This window comes from Mandrillus leucophaeus, unplaced genomic scaffold (assembly GCF_000951045.1).
Source record: "Mandrillus leucophaeus isolate KB7577 unplaced genomic scaffold, Mleu.le_1.0 Scaffold29, whole genome shotgun sequence".
Lineage (NCBI taxonomy): Eukaryota > Metazoa > Chordata > Mammalia > Primates > Cercopithecidae > Mandrillus > Mandrillus leucophaeus.
In genome coordinates, this window is record NW_012103031.1 from 1617595 (window position 1) to 1640290 (window position 22696).

General features: G+C 38.5%; 1 protein-coding gene across 5 annotated transcripts in view; it reads left to right on the top strand.

Annotated features, from left to right (window-relative positions):
- LOC105543710 (cytochrome P450 3A5) overlaps positions 1–20180 on the top strand; it is a 49010-nt gene extending 28830 nt beyond the window's left edge. For 3 of the 5 annotated variants that reach the window (XM_011985750.1, XM_011985748.1, XM_011985747.1), the window contains 11 exons: positions 693–745; positions 2594–2693; positions 7888–8001; positions 8264–8352; positions 9639–9787; positions 10847–10974; positions 12073–12139; positions 14301–14461; positions 16049–16275; positions 18129–18291; positions 19971–20180. In XM_011985750.1, coding sequence (XP_011841140.1) covers positions 693–745; positions 2594–2693; positions 7888–8001; positions 8264–8352; positions 9639–9787; positions 10847–10974; positions 12073–12139; positions 14301–14461; positions 16049–16275; positions 18129–18291; positions 19971–20066 — 1347 coding nt within the window. In that variant the 3' untranslated portion in view covers positions 20067–20180. Of the gene's footprint in view, positions 1–692; positions 746–1146; positions 1158–2593; positions 2694–7887; positions 8002–8263; positions 8353–9638; positions 9788–10846; positions 10975–12072; positions 12140–14300; positions 14462–16048; positions 16276–18128; positions 18292–19970 lie in introns of all 5 variants that reach the window. The other 2 variants (XM_011985749.1, XM_011985751.1) reach the window with 2 other exon arrangements.
- Positions 20181–22696: the final 2516 nt, after the last annotated feature.

The window sequence follows — 22696 nt, forward strand, 5'->3', positions numbered from 1 at the left end:
GGTTTGTTTTTACGTTTCAGAAGTGAAAGCTCAGAGCACGCACTGTAATTGGGTGTGATCTGTAGAGGTGGCACTTCTCCATCTTTTCTGTGTTAAGCTAGAAAACCGGAAAGGAAGTCTACTTTCTCATTCACTCACTCACTCACTCATTTTCTCACTCAACAACATGCCTTAGACTTATCTAAATCTGCAAGACTAAAAGAGGCCCCTGGTTTCTTTAACTTTCTAATTCTGCTAGAATTCTGGAGAGAGCACATGAATTAAATGAAAAGGATACTGATGGAGGAGATAAAAAAATTATGCATTCCCTGCACACACTCACTTTTCCTCAGCCTCAGTTTCACCCCTGCCCTTGCAGGTGATCATTCAGGGAGTTAGGAGACTTTCGAGAGAATAAAAGAAAAAGCAAAAATACATCAGAAAGACAAGGAATTACTAGCCATAGATAAGGGTGAGTCCTTCAGTACTTGGAGAAAATTCAAGAGTGACTTTAAATTCCCCACTTCAAATATATCCTCTGTTTTCTTGCCTTTCCCTTAAGACATCTCTGAATAAGCTTCCTCCAATTGCCAGTGAAAGATAGCAGGCCTGAGGCCTGATTTCACTGGATGCAACTGTTTTCAGCCCCAGTTAGAGGTAGGGTTCATTCTATTTAAAATAATAATCAAATTGTATTTTGTTTCTTCTCCCAGGGTCTCTGGAAATTTGACACAGAATGTTATAAAAAGTATGGAAAAATGTGGAGGTGAGTACTCTGGAAACCTCCATTGGGTAGACCTGCTGCCGTGATGAGGTTACCCACTGCAAAGAGGATAGTCTCTGCCCAGGGCTTCACGGGATGAAGCTCTTGCCAACCCAAATAAGAGAGAGGTTCTCTGAAAGAAGAGGATAATTATTTGGCAGTAGAATATTGCAGTGGGAATCTCCTTGCCATTATAAATGATGTGCAAATTCAGGGAGGTAAACAAGACAAAGATGCTCCAAGGAAAATGTGAGGAGAATCTCATAACTGTTTTGAGGTAATTATTGTTAGCTACAAAGATCAATAACAAGGGTGACGCCACACCAAGGTTGGACAGGCAGTTGCTGGGCAGGTGTCCTTGCAGAAATATTTTTGTGTAAAGTTGAAATGGACTTTGTGCAAAGCTGTGGTTTTTGTAGAGATTTTTGTAATAGTTTCGTTTCCAGGAACACAAGCATGAGAATCCTCTCTTCATAGCCTTCTTGGGATTTATTTGTCAGGGTTAAAAAAACAATTAGTGACATCACTTTGGTTCTGATAATGTTCGCACTCACTATTGCAAAACTTTTCGAGGCTTGTCCTACCAAGGATCCCATGTGTCACCAGGTGTCGAGGTCTTCGATCTGAACTAGGCTGGGAGCATTGTTGTAACCACTTTTCTCCAGGCTTTGGGGGCCCAGGGACTCCCAGCATCGCCTTCTGTCCAGTGTCTGCCTATCCGCCTCTTCTTTTTTTCTTCCTTAGGTGCCCTTTTATCACATGTATTGTCTCTGACCCTTCTAATATGTGCTCATAAATGCATGGCATCATCTCCTTCCCATATCGATTCACTTTCATTTAAAGGCCAAAACTCTTTCATTTAGACTTTGAATCTAACATGCTTTTGAAAGAAGGGTTGAGAAACAGTAGAGAAACAGATTTGGAAACCATTTATGCTCCACTTGTTAAAACTTTCTCTGCAAGTATGGAACTTTTTGTTCGCTTTGTTGTTTAAATTTAAGCCAAGACTTTTTAATAGAAGGATATACAAGTATTTATTGCTTCATACCATTTCGCTTACTTTGAAGAAGAAATGCTGAATATTCTTAAACCATTGTGTTCCCTGGTGGGCTGATGGGCTGTGATTTTATAAGGTGGCCTCAGCCAACTGCAGCAGCTGTTCCCTGTCAGCGGGGCTAGAGTTTTGGTGAGAGCAGTGGAAGAGGTGCAGTGGTATGTTCGTTCACTAGATGCAAGCGGGAGAAGGCTTTGCTTCTTTGTACTTCTTCATCTTCTCTCATCAAGTCCTCAGAAACTGCAGCGCTGGCTGCAGGGTGCTGTGGAGCTGGCACAGCCCATACAGGCAACACGACTGAGTAGAAAGAACACACAGCTCTGGATGTCCGTGGTCCCCACACCAACTGCCCCTTGCAACATTTACTCTCTTGAGCATCTGATGATTTACCTGTCTTCAATTTTTCACTGACCTAATATTATTGATAATGAAGTATTTTAAACATATAAAACATTATGGAGAGTGGCATAGGAAATACCCATGTATGCACCATCCAGTTTAACAAATGCTGTACTGTCATTTCTAACCATGATGTCTTTAAAGAGCTCTTTGGTCTTGCAATGTCTCTTCCCTGTTTGGGCCACATTACCCTTCATCGTATGAAAACTTGGGTGGCTCCTGTGTCAGACTCTTGCTGCGTGTCACACCCTAATGAACTAGAACCTAAGGTTGTTGTGTGTTGTACAACTAGGGACATGAGTTACATGACATCAGGATCAAAGTCTGGCTTCCTGGGTGTGGCTCCAGCTGCAGAATCAGGCTAGTGAAGTTTAATCAGCTCTGTTGTTCCCACACAGAACGCAAGATGGTCAACTCCCTGTGCTGACCATCACAGATCCCGACATGATCAAAACAGTGCTAGTGAAAGAATGTTATTCTGTCTTCACAAATCGAAGGGTAAGCATCCATTTTTTGAAACTTAATGATTGATCCATTGATTAAATTTTTATTTTGAAAAAACTTATATATTCACAAAAAGTTACATAAAAAATGGACAGGAAGGTTCCATGTACTCTTCATCCTGTCCCCTACAATGGTAACATCTTGCAATCCTGCGTTAACTATAAATATAGTATATTCATATTAGGTTGGCGCAAAAGTTAAAATGGCAAACTGAAATAACCTTTGCACCCACCTAATACTATAGTACAGGAAATTGACTTTGATATAGTTTACAGAGCTTATTCAGATTTCACCAGTTTTACATGCCCTCGTTTGTGTGTGTTTATGTGTGTGTGTAGTTCTAAGCAAATTTTTCACATTCGTAAATTTGTGCAAAGACCGGCACCATCAAGATGCAGACCCATTCCATCACCATGTAGCTCCCTCCTGCTAGCCTATAGTCACAACACGGAGCTTGTCTTTTTCTCTGACAGGGTCTGTATCAGAGCAAACTTTTTATTTGAGGAGGCCAATGTATTAATATTTCCTTTTATGGATTGTTATTTTGGTGTCAAGTCTGAAAATCCTTTGCTTAGCCCTCCTTTTTACATTGCTTTTTCTAAGGGTTATATAGTTTAACACTTTACAAAATGTAACTCTATTACCCATTTTGTGTTAATATTTGCATAAGTTATCAGATTTAGATCAAGGTTCATTTTTTGCGGACTATGGCTGTCCAAATATTCCAACACCATCTTGGAAAGGTAGGCATATTGTCAAAAATCAGCTGAGCATACTTTGTGCATCTATTTCTTATTGTTTACTCTGTCCCATTGATGACTGTGTTTACTCCTCCACCAATACCACACTGTGGTGACTCTAGTAGCTGTACAGTAACTCTTAACATCATATAGAGCGATTCTTTCTACTTCATTGATTTATATTTTCAAAATAGTTTTAGCTTTTCTTATCCCTTGCCTTTCCATAAAAATTCAGAATAAGCTTATAAGTGTCTACAAACAAACCAGCCATAATTTTGATAAGAACTGAATGAAAGCAGAGGTATTTAATCTTTTGGCTTCCCTGGGCCACAGTGGAAGAATTGTCTTGGGCCACACATAAAATACACTAACACACACACACACACACACACACACACACAAAAGGTCCGTTTATAGTTTTCATTATATCTACCACCACAGATAAGCAAAAATGTCCTCACATAATAATCCTAATTATTCACTGCCCCATTCAGAGGGTCTTTCAAAATCATTGAACAGTCCCAAGTTTGCAATCACTGATATAGAAAATTTACACATCTAACTAAAAAAAAACTTCACTACTTTTTTTGATATTTTTTATTATAAAAGAAAAGAGGACAACATAAAACCAATGGAGTACTTGACATTGTTTTTGAGAAACTAATGCATCAGTATCTGGCTTGATGGAAGTAGTTGCAATTCCCAGTGAGTTCTCAAGGTGCTATCAGATATTTTGGTTCTAGTTTTACTCTTCATGTTCTTCATCCTTGAAAATAGTAGCTCACAAATGTAAGTGCTGCCAAAAAGCAATGACATGAATTGTGAAGTGAGGGATATTTGTCATTGGGAAGATAGTATCACAAAAGTCTAGTAAAAAGGGATGATCAAATTTTTCTTTAAGTTGAAAGTCACATTGCAGCTCTCGGCATTCCATTTGAAAATTGGCAGGTAACATATTTATGTCAACTGAAAATGGAGTCGTAAATATGCCAAAATACTGATTATTTTTTCAGAAATCCTGAAACACCTGTTTTCAAATTCCTGTATCAAATTGAAAAGCAAGGCTGCATATTTTTGACTGTTCACAGGACCATATTTAGCCAACACATCGAAATGCATTCAATTGTTTGCCTTAATTCGAGCTTGCCATAATTTCAGTTTCATTTGGAATGCTGTTATGGTTTGAAACATTGTATTATTAAGTTGGTTTTCACCTTGAAGACACAGGTTTAACTCACTTAAATGGGCTGTCAAATCCACTAAAAATACTAAGTCTGTAAGCCAGTTTTCATTGGCAAGTTCTGGCACAAATTTTGTGTTTGATACCATAAACGGCTTGATTTCACATCACAAAGCATAAAATCTTTACATTTCGCCTTGACTTAACTGTCTTACTTCTAAAAAGGGAATGACGTTGCTAGAGTCAGCATCCATACTTTTAAGGAATTCCTGGAACTAGCGATGATTCAATCCCTGGGCCCTTGTAAAATTTACAGCCTTCATGACAATTGGCATGACGTTATCCATTTTTAAAGCTTGTGCACATGGATTTTCTTGATGTATTATGCAATAATACTTGATCAAACGTGAGTTTTGTGTGGCAATTGCATCATCTTCTATTAATTGTACAAGCCCCTCTCTTTTACCTACCATCACCAGGGCACCATCTGTAGCTGTATCAGATATGTTTACAATGGACAAAGAAAATCGCTTTAACGTATTTTTCATTGCTTTGTATAAATCTCTTGATTTAGCTGTGTCTTTTAATGGCACAGTGACATTTCCATTTCTTCAGTGACATTATATTCATCATCAATACCTCCAATAAAAATAGCAAGTTGTACCGTATCTGTAGTGTCAGTGCCTTCATCTATCACCAAAGCATACAATTTTAAATTAGCAGTTTTACTCTCCAAACATCTTTCAATAGATTTCCCAATTTCTTCGATTCTCCTGGCTATAGTCTGGTGAGACAAACTGATTTTAGAAATATCAGTTTCTAAAGGCAAATAATATCTACCACATCTTCCATACATTGCTTAATAAACTCACCATCAGTAAATGGTTTTGATTTTTTTGCTAATCAATTTGTTAACACATAACTAGCTTTTACCTTACGATAGAGTTCGTTTGAGTTGTAACTATTTTAAATATCTTTTTTGTTGAAAAGAGACTTTTTTTCAGTTCTGCTATTTTGTCCTTACAACACAAACACACCAAATTTGTCAGCAGGTTTTTGCATATAATGCCTCTTCAAACTGTAGTCTTTGAAAACTCACACAAATTCCATAGAAATTAAGCAGAGTGCTTCGCTATTTGCCTCAACACGAAAAATAGTCGTTTGTCCACTTTTCATTGAACAATCTTCCTTCATCCATAATTTTTCTTTTTTAGGGTTCTGTTTTCTTTTTAAGACATTGTGGAAGCCATTCTGGAATTAAAAGCATTATAATAGATAAGCAACTATATTTACTTTTATTATGAAAATTAACAGGAAAATAGAAAGCAAGGTTTAATAATCAAATAAGAATACTTACATGTCTTCTAAATAATATTAAACACCTATCATTTACAAAAGTAGGTTGAAATATTATTGATAATCGCTGTGTTTTACTTGCCAAGTCACCACAAACACACCTAATATCTGATGGTGTCAATTCAACTGTCCATGATTGGTAGATAACACACTGGAAGTCGCACACCACCATAAAACTGAAGCCACACATGCATACAAATGGCGAGAGTGTCTGCTGTACAGCAGCACTCTGCCTTGTCCAGAATACACATTTGAATTCTTTGTCACAATTCACTTCACGTAGCATTGCAACAGCGTCCTCTCGCTCTTTATTTTGTTAGTTAATTTTCAAGGTTTTTCATTTCTTCTAGCTGAACTGTTTGCAATTATAATGTAAATTATGGATACTAGTCCATTATTTGTGGATGTGACATACTCTGATTATACCTTTCCATTCCATTGTCATCTACAAAGTTCACCCTTGAGAATCGCATAGTCAAATTACAAAATTACCAAAAGAAATCGCAAAAAAACTCAAAATGTTTTAAGAAAGTTTCCAAATTTGTATTGGGCTACATTCAAAGCCATCCTGGACTGCATGAGGCCTGCAGGTCACAAGTTGGACAAGCTTGAATTAAACCAATAGAACAACCTGGGTATAATCTGTATCTTTATGATGTTCAGTCTCATTCCATGAATATAGTATGCCTCTCCATTTCTTTAGCTTTTGTTTCTTTCCTGAACATTTTGTAGTTTTCAGAATGGAGATCCTGTACATCTTTTGTTAGATTTACACCAGAAATATTTCATTTTTGTTGGAGTAACTGTAAATGACATTGTTCTTCTTGTATTTTCAGATATTGATTGTTGTTACATAGAAACATGAATAATTTTGTGTGTTGAGTTTGTATCCTATAGCCTTGCAGAACTTAACTTCATTCTAGAAGTCTTTTTGTATATTCCTTGACATTTTATACATTGACAATTATGTCACCTGAAAATAGAGACAATTCTATTATTTCCTTTCCAATCTGTATGCCTTTTATTTCTTTTTCTTGTCTAATGTATTAAGACATCCAGTATGCTCTTCAGTAAGAATGTTGAGAGTGGGCATTTTTGAATTCTTCTTGATCTTGGAAAAGCCATTCAGTCCCCTTCATCATTAAATGTGATTTAACTGATTTTTTTATAGATTGTCTTTATCAAGTGAAGGAACTGTCTCTCTCTTCCTAGTTTATTGAGATTTTATCATGACAGCTGGAAGTATACATTTTAAAACAAAACAGAGTTGTGGAAGATAAGAGAAAGTTCCAAGCATGCTGGCTTGATAGTCCAGCCCCAAGTTGGGAAAAATAATTATCCCTTTCTTTTTCCTTCTATTTATGGAATAAAAAATTAAGAGAAAAGAATTTTCATGGAATTGCATTATTCCTTCAAAAGAGGCTTCTAGTCTTAAGTATTATCTACTTTTCTAAAAAATCACCACATCATAGCATAACTTTTTCAAGTCGCCCATGCTGTAGGTGTATTAAAGACAGAGCTGGTTTGAGGCAACATACAGTCTGCCCATCTGTCACCAATCCTTTTCTACTCTGTACACTCAGAGGAAGGGCTAGGTCTTGTTCCTGTCTATTCCACTGGAAGAACAGTTCCCTACCACGTGGAGCATTTGCACTTAAAAGGAGACTGAGATAGAGAGGCAGGAGACCACACCAGACGGCTGGGTCTCCCCACTCCCACCCCTGCCCCACATACACTCAGAAGAGGCTAGATATCTAGGATCTCTATTGAGCATCTTGGATGTGGCCTGCCATAACGTCATATACAGTCAATAAATATTTGTTAAATAAGGGATGCCTCTTCAACATATTTTGTGCAACCATGAGGATCACCACAAGTAATGTGAGACTAATGTTTCTTCTTTGAACTCTAGCCTTTTGGTCCAGTGGGACTTATGAAAAGTGCCATCTCTATAGCTGAGGATGAAGAATGGAAGAGAATACGGTCATTGCTGTCTCCAACCTTCACCAGCGGAAAACTCAAGGAGGTATGAAAACAAGATGAGTTTTAATTAGAAATGTAAAGAATGAATCTGGGGACAGGTAGAAAGTAAGATCACAGTCCGTTTCCAAGGGGTAGTCCACTGAGTTCGAGCTTCCTAAAAATGGTCTTTTATCTTTATGTACAGAAAAGACATCACAAAATTCATTATAAAATGTCACTTACAGCTCCGTGCTGGAGAAAGCCATGTCCTTCTGGGACTTGAGTCTGCACATTTAACTACAGGTAGTGATCTGTTTTGTGCTTAGATGTTCCCCATCATTGCCCAGTATGGAGATGTGTTGGTGAGAAACTTGAGGCGGGAAGCAGAGAAAGGCAAGCCTGTCACCCTGAAAGAGTAAGTAGGAGCACAGCCATGGGGTTCTGAGCTGTCATGAGCCTTTCCAGCTGCCTGCCATGGAGTCAACAGTCCCACTGTTGGGTTACTGCAGTGACCAGACAAAAGCAGGGCAGTGCTGCAACTCCAGAGAGACACCTAACAGGGAGTGGCTCCCGTGAGAAGGCAAGTCAGCAGGGGAAAAGGGCCTTCTCTCCTGTGCACAGGAGCCAGGATTTACTTATCTGACAACTTGTCACCATAAATATTCTGGGAGATTAAATACATACTTTAGAAATAAAAAAACATGATCGTATCAAAGTGTTGAGTGTAGTGGATATAGAACTGTGGGTAACCAAGCATTTGGTACTTGTTGCCTTGCATTGGGTAAGATGGGAAAGTTACAATGGGGAACTTGGAACAATTTCAATCCCTTCATGGTTTTTCTGAGAATATCAGCAAACTACGAACTATTAAACCTTCCCACTACTTCCTTTTCCTCCAATCTCAAAACAGAAAGGGTGCTAGAAATGCTATATGTAAGGCAAGCCTATTATTTGCTGTCTACACCTGTATGTGCTTCAATTATGCAGGAACGACAAGTGTAATCTGAGCCTGTCCTGGTCAGACTTGGGACATGTGGTCACTCAGCTATAGGATTCTCCAAATCAATGTTGGAGAGATCTATTTTTTTTAACCAGAACATTCTTGATTGTCACATCTTACAAAAATGACTCTGCTCTCAGGGCAACTTCAGGTCAGAGGAGCTGGTGATAGTGGGGTTTTCCAGAGCTTTAGCAGGGATTGTAGAGAATAAAGGATGATATTTCTAGGAACTCAGAACAGGGTGTTGCTGTTTCATAAAGTGCTGAAGAGGAATCCACTCTGGGCATAGAGTCTGTAGTCTGACAACGCCACCTTTCTTGAATCCACGAGGAAGAGTTAATTATTCCACTATTGTTCTGCTGAAGCACAGTGCTTACACATCTTATATCATCCATACTCAATACATGCTACTGTAATTGTCTGATAATGGGTCTCTATCTTCCTACGACTGGGCTCCTTGACCTCAGAGGTGAGTCTAACTCAGCTTGGTGTCTCCATCACCCCCAGCATAGGGCCAGCTGCATCACTGGCACCGGATAACCACCTTCTGAGGGAGTTGATGGGAGATGACTCAGCAGATAGTTCTGAAAGTCTGTGGCTCTTTATCTGTCTTGACTGGACATGTGGGTTTCTTGCTGCAGGTATAGTGGAAGGACGGTAAGAGGTGCTGATTTTAATTTTCCATATCTTTCTCCACTCAGCATCTTTGGGGCCTACAGCATGGATGTGATCACTAGCACATCATTTGGAGTGAACATCGACTCTCTCAACAATCCAAAAGACCCCTTTGTGGAAAGCGTTAAGAAGTTCCTAAAATTTGATTTCTTAAATCCATTATTTCTCTTAGCAAGTATGTGTACTATTATTTCTTTCTCTCTCCCTTTCAAAATAACTGCTTTCTTGACATAGAATTCACGTATCATATAATTCATCCACTTAAAATGTACAATTCCATTGTTTATAAGATAATCAAAAATATGTATGACCATTACTGTTGTAAACTAAATGGTTTTGTCAATCTAGAGCCCTCATACATTTTAGCTATCAACCCCCAACCACAAACCCCATCACCCTAAGCAACCAATATAGATTTGTCTGCCTCTATAGATTTGTCTATTCTGGACACTTCATAGAAATAATATCATTGATTTTTCTGTTGTTTCTTATTCTCCATTTCATGAGTTTGTACTTTAGTCTTTGTTGTTTTCTTTCTTTTGCTGGTTTTAGGTTTCATTTGCTCTTCTTCTTTTAGTGTTTTGTGGTGTAAATGGTTATTATCAATTTGAGATATTTTCTTCTTTTAAATTTAGACATTACAGCTATAAATTTCCTTCTGAGCACTGGTGTTGGCTACATCCTGTGTTTTGCTATATCATGTCTTCTATTTGTTCATCTCAAAACAATTTCTTGTTGCCCTTTTGATTTCTGCTTTGACTCACTGGTCACTTAAAACTGTATTGTTTAACTTCCACAAATGTATGAGTTTCCCAAATTTCTTTCCCTATTGATTTCTAGTTTTATTCCAAGGAAGTTGATGTATATATGCTGTGTATCATTTCCTGAACAGCATGATTAAGTTAAGCAGCAGATTATGGTCTACATTAATGCAAAAACTCTAGTCCAATAGATCAAGGCTAAAAGGTCAGGGAATTTAATTCTATCCCTTTGGTCACTCCAAAGACACAGAAGGTGCCTTTGATCTCACTGCTGTAGTGGTCTTTCCTATGTATAGACCTGCCCTTGCTCAGTCACCGGCCTGAAAGAGGGGCAAACATGATAAAAGGAATGGGTTCCAGTTGAGAATCATGATGTTCTTATTCTTATTACTGGTAGAGAAAATTATAATTGCTCCAGGTAAAGTCTGCATTTTCACTATGATTTCCTTTTGTTTGTTTTGTTTTTCCCACAGTACTCTTTCCATTCCTTACCCCAGCTTTTGACGCATTAAATGTCTCTGTGTTTCCAAAAGATGCCATAAATTTTTTTAATAAATCTGTAAACAGCATGAAAAAAAGTCGCCTCAACAACAAACAAAAGGTAAAATCTGGTGGTGGTTAAATGACGATGTTTAGTTTTTGATCAACTTAGATTTTATACATATGATAGTGCATGTGTCTGTATTTTTAAACATAAAGACAGAGAACTTATGTTTAGAACAAGAGAAGTCATTTGGTAGAAATAAAGAAGGAGATTAGGGAAGGAGATGAGAATGAGTCAGAGAGACAGCATTTAAAACTTGCTATCAGGCACAACAATTAGTATGTCATGATATAAACAGTATTGAGATATAATTTTACCACTTCTCTTTCTTTCAATAAATTGTCAAAGGATAAAGTTTCCTGTTTGAAAATATATTTTACTGGTATTATGCTTTCCTCATATCACAGATTGGTAAAGAATCATTTTAAGTCCAAGACACTTATTTTACATATTCTGCAATGAAGGGTCCTATCAGGCTACCTGCCGACTGCTGACATGTAGTGTGTGGTAAATTTGAGTGCTTCACAGCCTGGAGTGAACAGGGGTCTTCTCCGAGAATTGAGGCTGCAAGGTTGGCTAACTCAGCTTTGCCTTCAAGAGCCCTAGAGGCCAGCCGAAGGATGTCTGCAGGTCAGGGAGGCAGGATCAGGTAACCCAGCTGTCACTGAATATTATATAAAGTTTGAGAATGTTGGAGTATTTGAAAATGCTCCCCCAAAAAAGCTGCTGATGAGTTCTGGAAATGTCAGGAGATAAATCTATATGGACACTGCTAAAGAAAAAGGTAGAAGAATAAAAGATTCAGGACTTCTTCCTGGGTAAGCAGTTACGACCAGAGATGGAACCTGGCAACTCTTCGGCCAGAAAGCTGTATCCAAAAGACCGAGAAGATGAGGAACAGGGAGGGCAAAGGCCAAAAACCAATTAGACATGATAGCTAGATTTGTTCAGGAAAACATCCTGCTTTCCAGGGATTTAGATGAATGTTTTTGTTCACTGGTGACGAGGCAACACCCGTCAGCCTTCTGGTCTTCAAGAAACCATAGGGAGGCTGAGGGAGGGAAGTCAAGAAGGGAGGCTGAGGACTGCACTTTTGATTTACTTCTGACTTCATGAGTAACTTTCTGCCAATGAAATCTCTCTTTTTGCTTCTAGCACCGAGTGGATTTCCTTCAGCTGATGATTGACTCTCAGAATTCAAAAGAAACTGAGTCCCACAAAGGTAACCAAAGAGTGCTTCTGAGGGCTACTGGCGGGGACACTAAGAGGGAGGCCCTTGTTCTGAAAATGTGCAGGAAGTATTCCAGGAAGATGAGAATTTCTGCCACATAGCAGAACAACACACATTTAGATGTTATAAATAGTAGCTGGAGGCACTTTCCAGAAGCCCACAGGTATATCCATGTTCCAAGCTTGAAGGGCAACCCCAAGAAAACCTAGAATGTTTGGAGAACAGTCAGTGGTTTGTGGATCACCTACATGAGCTCATATGCCAGTTCTCAGCCCCCTCCAGATCCAACAAATGAGAACCTCTAATTGGAAATTTATATCAAACATACCGATCAGGAGGCACACTGTCCCAGTAAGGGTGATTTTAACTGGCAGTACTTGATGAAAGTGTATTTGCCAGGTTAATCTACTGTAAAGTTTTGTTTTTCCCTTTGAAATGGATAAGTAACTAATGGGGGAAACCTCTGAGACCATGTAAATCTACTTCAATCTTCAATCTTTTATCTACTAGTTTTATGACCCATGGATGGTTTTGACTAAAACCATTATTACTAAGACAGTGGCAAAATGATAACCATGGTCAATTTCAACCTACCAAAATTTGGCAACCATCTCACAAAATTCTCCAATACTTAACAATTGGTTCTAGAGAGCAGGGCTGGGCAGACTCCAGTATACCACTTTAAACATGTCCATGTCTACATCTACTTCTGTCTGTCTATCTATCTGTCAATCATCGATCTGTCTATAATCTATCAATTAATCATCTATCTATCTCAATAAAGCTTGCTGTGATAAAGAAAATAGTCTATCATTTCACTGTTTCATACAGAAATCACTAGACACCTATAGCTATTGAGTACAGGACATGTGGCCAATGTCACTGAAGAACAATTTTTAAGAGTATTTAATTTTAACTGAATAAAATTTGAATTTAAATAGCCATGGATGGATAGTGGCTACCAGATTGGACAGCAGAGCTCCCAACTTTAAAATTACAGTTCGACTTCAACTCAGTATAATGGGGTTCTATGTAAGTGAATAAAATAATTGGATGGTTGAATTTATCCATAGCAGCATTCAGAAATATTCACTGGTAAATCAGAACTCTATAGACCTTTCTCACACTCATTTTATATTGTGTTCAGTTGTGAGTTACATGGTTGCAGCAGGCACCATATTTATTTCTGTGTTTCAGGTCTCTAAAGGTCCTAATCTAGTCCTGATCACACAGACCAGTGATGGATCATCGTGAGCTTCTCTCAGGAGAAATATCAAGAGAGAGGCCAACTTGTAATCATATGAACTTCTGCTATTTTATTAATGCCATTCATCAGACTACAGTCAATCACCAGGCTTCTGGCTTTTTGTCTGTCTCTGCTGTCTTGCACACCCTGAGATAGTCCATTCTGAGAACTGTACCCTAGATCTTGTATTGCCTGATGCCTGTCAAAGATGTAATCCATGCTGCTTAAGTGAGGTTGTATACACAAATCACCACATCTCCTGCAAGTTTGCATTTTGATTCAGTAGTTCGATGGTGGGGTTTGAGATTCTGCATTTCTAATACGCTCCCAGATGCGACTGGTGCTGCTGGTTCATGAAACACACTTGGAGTAGCAAGAGGTGATCTGTAGCTCAATATTGGTTCCTTAAGTTCCCTCAAACATATATAGAGAAAAGGTCCTAAATATTGCAAATTCTCTCAAGTTTGTCAAGCTATATTGGAATTCTCTCAAAGTTTGTCAAGCTCTATTGTAGAAAATCAAATTTTTCTTGGGGAAAAGGCTACCCCATATTTACTTACAGATAAAGTACTTTTAGGATCATCCAAGGCGCATACCCATAACACTGAGTATGTAAAACAGAAATGCTCTCTCTGGAAATTACAGCAGTGCTGGTGCTGGGATGCCATGAGGAGGAGTGGATGGCCCACAATCATGCAGACCTTGGGAAAACCTGGATTAAAATGATTTTGCCTCATTCTGGCCCTGTGTAAGATACACATCAGAATGAAAACCACCCCCAGTGTGACTCTGAATTGCTTTTCCATTTTTTCCTCTTGGGATTGGAGAGCTTCACTTAGATTTCATCTAAGCTGTGATGTTGTACGTTGAACTGATTTATCTAAAATGTCTTTCCTCTCCTTTCAGCTCTGTCTGATCAGGAGCTCGTGGCCCAATCAATTATCTTCATTTTTGCTGGCTATGAAACCACCAGCAGTGTTCTTTCCTTCATTATATATGAACTGGCCACTCACCCTGATGTCCAGCAGAAACTGCAGGAGGAGATTGATGCAGTTTTGCCCAATAAGGTGAGGGGATGACCCCTGGAGATGAAGGGCAAAGGTGAAGCCTGAGTAATAATGCCTCCTCACCACTCCCCAGGAGGATTTTTACGAAAAGCATAATCACTGATTCTTTCACTGACACTATGCAGAAAACCTCTGAGGAGAAAAACAACGGGAGAAACATAGGGAATGGTTGCTACTGGCAGAAGCATAAGATCTTTGTAAAATATTGCTGACCCCGGTTCATCTGCATTCTGTTACCATAATAATGCTAAGTAACAACAACCAAAAAAAATCCAAAAACCTCAGTGGCATCTAATGATAAGCATTTATTGCCCACAAGACTGGACAGTGAGCTCTGCTGATACTGGCTGGATTTGCTCTGGTGTGGCTGTGGTCTGAAGGAGCCTGGCCCTGGGGGCGTGGTGCAGGCTGACTCAGCTCTCACCACACCTCTCTCATCATGTTCCAGTCAGGTAGCCACTGGCAAAGAAGCCAAGCTAGGAACCAGGGTATCTGACTCCTGAACTAAACTCTTAACCTCTACAATACTGCCTCCCAAATATAACACCAAGTGCTAGGTACCTATCAGCCAGTTTTCAGACTTCTGCCCAAACTGGGATTCTTTTTGGTGTGAAGAGACCTGTCCTGTGGGGCTGACCCTGGTGTGGCAGTGAGGCAGACACAAAGAGATGTTTACATCCAGCCCTGAAGATTACAGTCCAGCCCTGAAGCAACAACTAGGGGACTGTTCCAAAAGGAGGGGATGGGGCTGAGTGTGGAGTTCTATTCTCTTCGTAACTTTAACAACTCAAATTGTATACCTTGGTAGCATCCAATCATACATGTATTGTGTCATATCTGTGATAGAAAGGAACAAGTTTATCCTCAATTTTATTTATATATTTATTTATTTATTTATTTATTTATTTATTTATTGAGACAGGGTCTCTGACTCTATGACCCAAGCTGGAGGGCAGTGGTGCAATCTCAGCTCACTGCAAAGTCTGCCTCCCAGGCTCAAGCCATCCTCCCACCTCTGCCTCCTGAGTAGCTGGAACTACAGGCGCACGCCGCCACACCCAGCTAGCTTTTGTATTTTTTGTAGAGATGGGTTCTCACCATGTTGCCCAAGCTGGTCTCAAATTCCTCAAAAGAATTACCAAGAAGGACTTTGCAACCAATAATCCTTGTGTGAAGAGGATATTTGCTCTTTTTCCTGTTTTTCTTTCTTGGTACAGGTGTATGACCTCTTTTTGAAAGGTGATAGTGACTTTTGTGTATTTTATTTGGTAGTAATGGTCATAGCCCATTAATCACATTTCTTCCCATGAGAAAGAAAAATCACTATATGGTCATGCTAAGGATTTCAGTCCCTGGGGTGAGGATGGTCCTGAATATCTCCTACATTCATAACCCATCCATACATCTCAGTAGGTCACTGAGCACATCAATGGACATGACAGTTATTAAAAGACTTCACGAATGCTATGATCATTTACCAGTATGAGTTATTCTCTGGAACTTCTAATACTTCAATAGTACTGCATGGACTCAGTTGAGAGTTAATTCAAAATCTCAGTTTATCCAAATCTGTTTCTTTCTTCCCAGGCACCTGCCACCTACGATGCCCTGGTACAGATGGAGTACCTTGACATGGTGGTGAACGAAACACTCAGATTATTCCCAATTGCTGTTAGACTTGAGAGGGCCTGCAAGAAAGATGTTGAAATCAATGGGGTGTTCATTCCCAAAGGGGCAATAGTGGTGATTCCAACCTATGTTCTTCACCATGACCCAAAGTACTGGACAGAGCCTGAGGAGTTCCGCCCTGAAAGGTACAAGGCTCCCAGGAAATGGAGCTCACCCTGAACCAGGCTGGTTGAAGCATATTCTGCCTCTCTTAATCTACATGACAATCGTGTGGTTGTACAATCTTTTGCTTGTAAGTCTTTTTATCACAAAAAAGTGATAATTATCAAAGTTCACAAACCACAGACTAGAAAAAATGAAACTACCGCCATCCACAGTCCCAGCACCTTAAGATGAAGATCATCAATTATGTCCCTGTGGGCATTTTTCTATGCCTATGTAGATTTTTAAAAACTAGAATGGTATCACTTTTTATTTGAATTCTTGCTTACTTAACAGGAAACTATCCACTGACCTACATTACTATAAATATATATGTATATATTGCATATGCCATAAACCATTTAACCATGATAATTATTTCAGGTGTATAGGCTTTTTATTCCTTTCTGTTTTTTCTATGCTGTGCCCTTTAGCTCTCTGAATTTAACAGCAACTTTAAAACATGCTTCCACATTCCATTTGCTTTCAACATTGCTTGCTGTTTCCTCTATGGTAATCATAACAGTGCAGGCTGAGGTCCTGAGAAGTCCTCAGCCCTAATGGTTAGGGCTGTCACTGAGGACACAAGACAGCACAGGTCCTCCTGGTCCTGTTTGTGGCTGCAGTCTTGTGCCAGCTCCCTTATACTCTCAGTAGACATTTATATAAATCTAAATCATATGATTTATGTAAATCTAAATCATATGATTTATATAAATCCATGAATCCATATGATTTATATAAATCCATGAATCCATATGATTTATATAAGTCCATAAATCCATGATATATATGTGTGTGTGTGTATATTAGAGAATGTTTGACATATACACAAGTATATTCTATAGACACCAGCCTATAGAATAGTTTTTGTGCATCTCCATGTATCTATCACTGGTTCCAACAGCCATCAATCCATGTTAGCTACCCCATCCAAACGCCACCACCACCCTCCTCCTGCCTATTATGTTATTTTGAAGCAATAGTCTATAAATATTTCAGAATGCTCTCCAAAATATAAGAACTCCAGTAAAAACATATGACAACAATGCCATTACTTTCCTCAGATCAACAATTTTTCCTTACTGTAATCAAATATTTAGAAACCAAATTTGAATAAAACATGGGTCAATCTTCAAAGAATTTACAGCCTAGTGGAACACATCAAGGAAAGCAGTGATGACACTACAGTAGGGTAGCATCATATGTCCATGTAAATTATTCGACTTAAACTATTCAATAAGGGTGTGGGGGAGAAAGAGAGGAAGAGATGGACAGAAGAACCAGGAAGAGAAGGAGGCGGAGAAGCAGGCAGAGGAGAAGGTGGATGGGGAAGGTGGAGAGGAGGAGGAGGGGAATTAGAAAAAAAGAGATGACAGGAGAAGGAAAGGGAAAAATAACAACTTGAAATAGTACAAGACACTTTCTCCTTCTCCTTTCTCATGAATGAGCATGTGATCAACATAAGTGTGGGTTGAGGCAGGAATCCACTTTCGCATCCATCAGTCTTATCACTTATGTATCTTTTATAGTGTGAACACATCACCACGCTGAATATAATTTTAGAGTTTAGAGATAAATTTTATTTGCAACAACATTCATCTCATCTCAAGAAAACTGAACGCTCCTATAGGGTATGGAGAATGGAAAGGACCTGTAGGTTACGATTATTATAACAAAATAACCAAAGTAGGATTTCAATGACCAGCCCATAAAAGTATCCTGTGTATTACTGGTTGGGAGGTGGAGGGGGGTGGTTCTTAAGTAAGAACCCCTAACATGTAACTCTGTGGTTTTTATATTTCATTAACTTTTTAATCTACCAATATGGAACTAGGTTCAGTAAGAAGAACAAGGACAGCATAGATCCTTACATATACACACCCTTTGGAACTGGACCCAGAAACTGCATTGGCATGAGGTTTGCTCTCATGAACATGAAACTTGCTATAATCAAAGTCCTTCAGAACTTCTCCTTCAAACCTTGTAAAGAAACACAGGTCAGTACACTTTCTGTATGTTGTATTAAGAATTTTTTTAACAGAAAGGTATATATTTTTTAAAAGAATATGCGTATCTTTTAATAATTCATTCTATGGACCAAAGAACGTCTTTGGATCCATCTTTGATCATTAAGGATGCTTCAGTTCTGGACTTCAAAACCTGTAGCATGAAGAACATCACGTAAAGTCCATGCAGATTAGCATGGCATGATTACGTGCAGTCTCTTTGAACCTGAGTAAGTTTAAATTCAGTTTCAAGCCAGTTGGAAAGAGGAAGTGTTCTGCATAGTCATGAAGTACAATGATTACCTGGCTGTGACTTAAATGATGCTCTCCATCACCAGCGCCTGTAGACGCCCTCTCATGACAGTGGTTCACAACCACTAGCTGTATATCGAAATCACCAGGGAGCTTTAAAAATTCACGACGCCTGCGATATCTCAGAAATTCTTAACTAATTTACCCAGAGTGTGACTTTAAAAGCTCCTGATCAGTTCTCACATGAAGCCAAGGTGGAGAATGACTAATTTCAGGCATTTCTGGTGGATATGAAGAACTACCATAGAGCAGGGCTATCCTTACTGTTTGACTTTACGTTCCAGGTGATACATTTATAGAAAGATTTAAAATCTTTTCTCTGAAGAAGTTAAAGAATAGATGTCATTGATTCATATTAAGCAATAGCCTATAAGTCTTATTTCCAGCACCGGTGCATTTAATATGCAACTCCACCCTTTAAGTACACTTTGTGCTTGGGAGAGGAGGAGGATGGAGATGGTTGCCATCTTATCAATGGCTTCGGGGCAGCTGTATAGCTTTCCTATGTATGTATTCAGGCAGGGGACTCAGCCCTGAGAGAAAGTGGGCCACTGGCACACCTGGGAGAGGGAAGATATTCCCTGGCAAGCTCTCAGACATCTCAGGCTGGCAACTCTCTGTATCCATGGCAACTTGCTTTCCCCTCACTGAACTGAGATCAGAATGTTACTCTGTTGGTGGCTCCCCCAACAGAGAAGGAGCGACTCAGTGACAACAGGGCTAGCAGTATGAGTCACTGTACAACTTGAGAACTTCCCTGTTTGCACTACACTTGGAAGCCAAGAGGAGATGTTAAAGAGAAAAGAATAATTCTTTCTGAAGACCTTTCCCATCATTGCACTTGATGGGTTCAATTGGGAGGGGTTACTAGACTCTGGAAGTTGAAAACTGCCCACATAATTAAACTGTACAACAGCTACTCAGGATTACCTTGCAAGTTTTAACCTACAAAAATTTAACTTTATAGGGCAATTCCAAAGTAGTTTGCCATTATACCTAATAATCTGAATTTAATTTTTAAAACTCATCCATTTTACTTAAGATTTAATTTAAAAAAAAAAAAAAAAAAAAAAAAAAAAAAAAAAAAAGACAAGTCCACAAGAATTTGTCGCAAGCCTGGCACAGAGTCGGTGCTCCATAAATATTTTGTTAAATGATACATGGTGAGGGCTTTTACTATCCAGTATTTACCCAGCTTATACATTAAGTATGAAGAATCCAAGATACATGGTGTTGAGAGTCGTTTTTATAAGCTTGCAAAGCATTTTTGTCATTCATGTATTTTTTCTACTTTGCTTCCATCTTTTCTTCTCTCACATCATTTATTAATTCTCCATATGCTTGTTTAACTATTGTAGATCCCCTTGAAATTAGGCAACCAGGGCCTTCTTCAATCAGAAAAACCCATTGTTCTAAAGGTTGAGTCAAGAGATGGAACCCTAAGTGGAGAATGAGTTATTTAAGGATTTCTACTTTGCTCTTCAAGAAAGCTGTGCCCCAGGACACCAGAGATCTCAATTTACTTTGTCAATAAAACCTTGAAATAAAGATGGGCTTAATCTAGTGTACTGCATGAGTAGTTCGTGGTTTTGTACATTCATTGAGCTCTCCTAGTGCCTGTGTAGAGTGTTGTGCATTACGTAATATAAAGGAGGTGACCAGATAAGTGACAGATAGGTAGACTCAGCTTCTCTGCTTCTCATAGGACTATCTCTACCCACCTCTAGTTAGCATTATCAACTCCTCCTGAGCTCTCATCAGAGAATAAATATTTATCAATGATTTGATCCATAATTTTTCAGAAAAATAAGAATTATCGTGATAACTTGAATAGTGACATCTATATGTTTTATTTGTAATATTCAAGTTTTATATTAAGCAAAGAGATAAAATCCCCTTTACAAAAATATTATCTGATGCTGTCCTGCACACTAAAGAGAAATCTATAGAACTGAATGACTGAGAATCAACAAATAAACTGTTTTTATCATTGTAGCCACTGTTGGTGTGGGGCCTTTGTCAGAACTCCAATTTGATTATTAAAATAGGTGAGAGTTAATCTACTGTGACTTTGACCATTGTTTGGAGAGAATATTCATAGTTTCATCCTGCCTTCTTTGAAGAACATATTTTTTGTAACACTCAATGAAGCACTTATCATATTATTAGTTTTGATTTATTGTTTTTACCTCATCTCCCCTGACATTTCTGGAATATAGGAAACATGTTTTCTTATAAACATCTTGTATTCCATCTTCACCTCCCAATTGTCTTAATGCAATGAACACTGAATAAAAAATGGTCAATTGGTCAGTTGATTAGGCAGCATGTCTAAAAGCACTCATTTATTTTCCTTTTTTATTCATTCCTTTCCCCTCTCTTTCTGAATCCTAAAGCCAATAGGTGGGGTGCAGCCATGTGGTAGACACACATTAAGGTGGAGGAGAGAGTCAAGGTGGCCCCAAGTCAGATTCCAAGGGTGCTGGGGAAGGCATCCACATGGAGGGGCAGCCTGACCTGGATGTGGGAGCCCAAGCAATCAGAGAAGGGGTCCACACAGAGATGTGACCTTCAAGAGCAGCCAGAGCAAAATAGGGCATGGAGAACCCACGTGAGGTGAGGAGGGCATCCATGAGTGGGAAGGGATGGGTGAGAGTTGGCTACATAAAGGGGATTGATCACATAAGTAAATAAAGTATACTAGAAGAAAGGTGTGTCACTTTTGCAGGAAAGAGCCATAGATTTAGAAAGGGAGAAAGCTAGCAAGAATCCTGTGGCGTCAGATTGGAATGGATGTATCAGTGTACATTCATTTTTTGCTAGATAGATGGATAGATAGACAGATGACAGATAAATAACAGATAGTTGATACATAGATGTAAATATATGTGCATATATTTGTAAGCATGCATGTGTGTGTGTATGTGTGTGTGTGTAAAACATATATTCCCTACTTCTCTCCACTGATAGGGATAGATAACAATGGCATTTTAATAGCAATGAGTACACTTAGTGCCTAGATCTTGGCTTATGAATATCATTTTCCACTGAAGGAAATCAGAGCTCCTTAGAGAAATGGCTGATGCCAGGGCTAGGAGTAAGAATGTTCAAGATGACCGCAGGATACTTTTTGTTCCAGGAAGTAAGAAAATACTCAAATGGTTTCTAAATGGTATTTGGAAATGATTTCTAAATGATACTTCCATAAGACTTCCAAATGACATTTTAAAAACCTAAAGACTCCACCAAAGAACTACTAGAACTGATAAACAAATTCAGTAAAGTTGCAGGATACAAAATCAATGTACAAAATTGGTAGCGTTTCTATATGCCAGCAGAGAACAATCTGAAATAAAATCAATAGCCACGAATAAAATTAAATACCTAGGAATTAACTTAATCAAAGAAGTGAAAGATCTCTACAATGAAAACTATAAAACACTGATGAGAGAAACTGAAGAAGACACAAAAACATAGAAATATATTCCATGTTTATATATTTGAAGACAATATTGTTAAAAATGTCCACAATACTCAAAGCAATATACGGATTCAATGCAATCCCTATCAAAATACCAATGACATTCTTCACAGAAATATTTTTTTAACCCTAAAATTTGTATAGATCCACAAAAGACCAAGAATAGCCAAAGCTATCGTCAGCAAAAATAACAAAACTGGAGGAATCACATTTACCTGACTTCAATAGAGAGCTATAGTAACCAAAACAGCATGGTACTGGTATAAAAACAGACACATAGACCAGTGGAACAGAACAGAGAGTCCAGAAACAAATCTACACATCTACAGTGAACTCATTTTTGGCAAAGGTGCCAAGAACACAGACTGGGGAAAAGAAATGCAAACTATGCATCCAACAAAGGTCTAATAGCCAACATCTATAAGGAACTTAAATTTATAAGAAAAATAAACATTAAAAAATGGGCAACGGACATGAACAGACATTTTTCTTTTATTTATTTATTTATTTATTTATTATTATTATACTTTAAGTTCTAGGGTACATGTGCATAACGTGCAGGTTTGTTACATATGTATACTTGTGCCACGTTGGTGTGCTGCA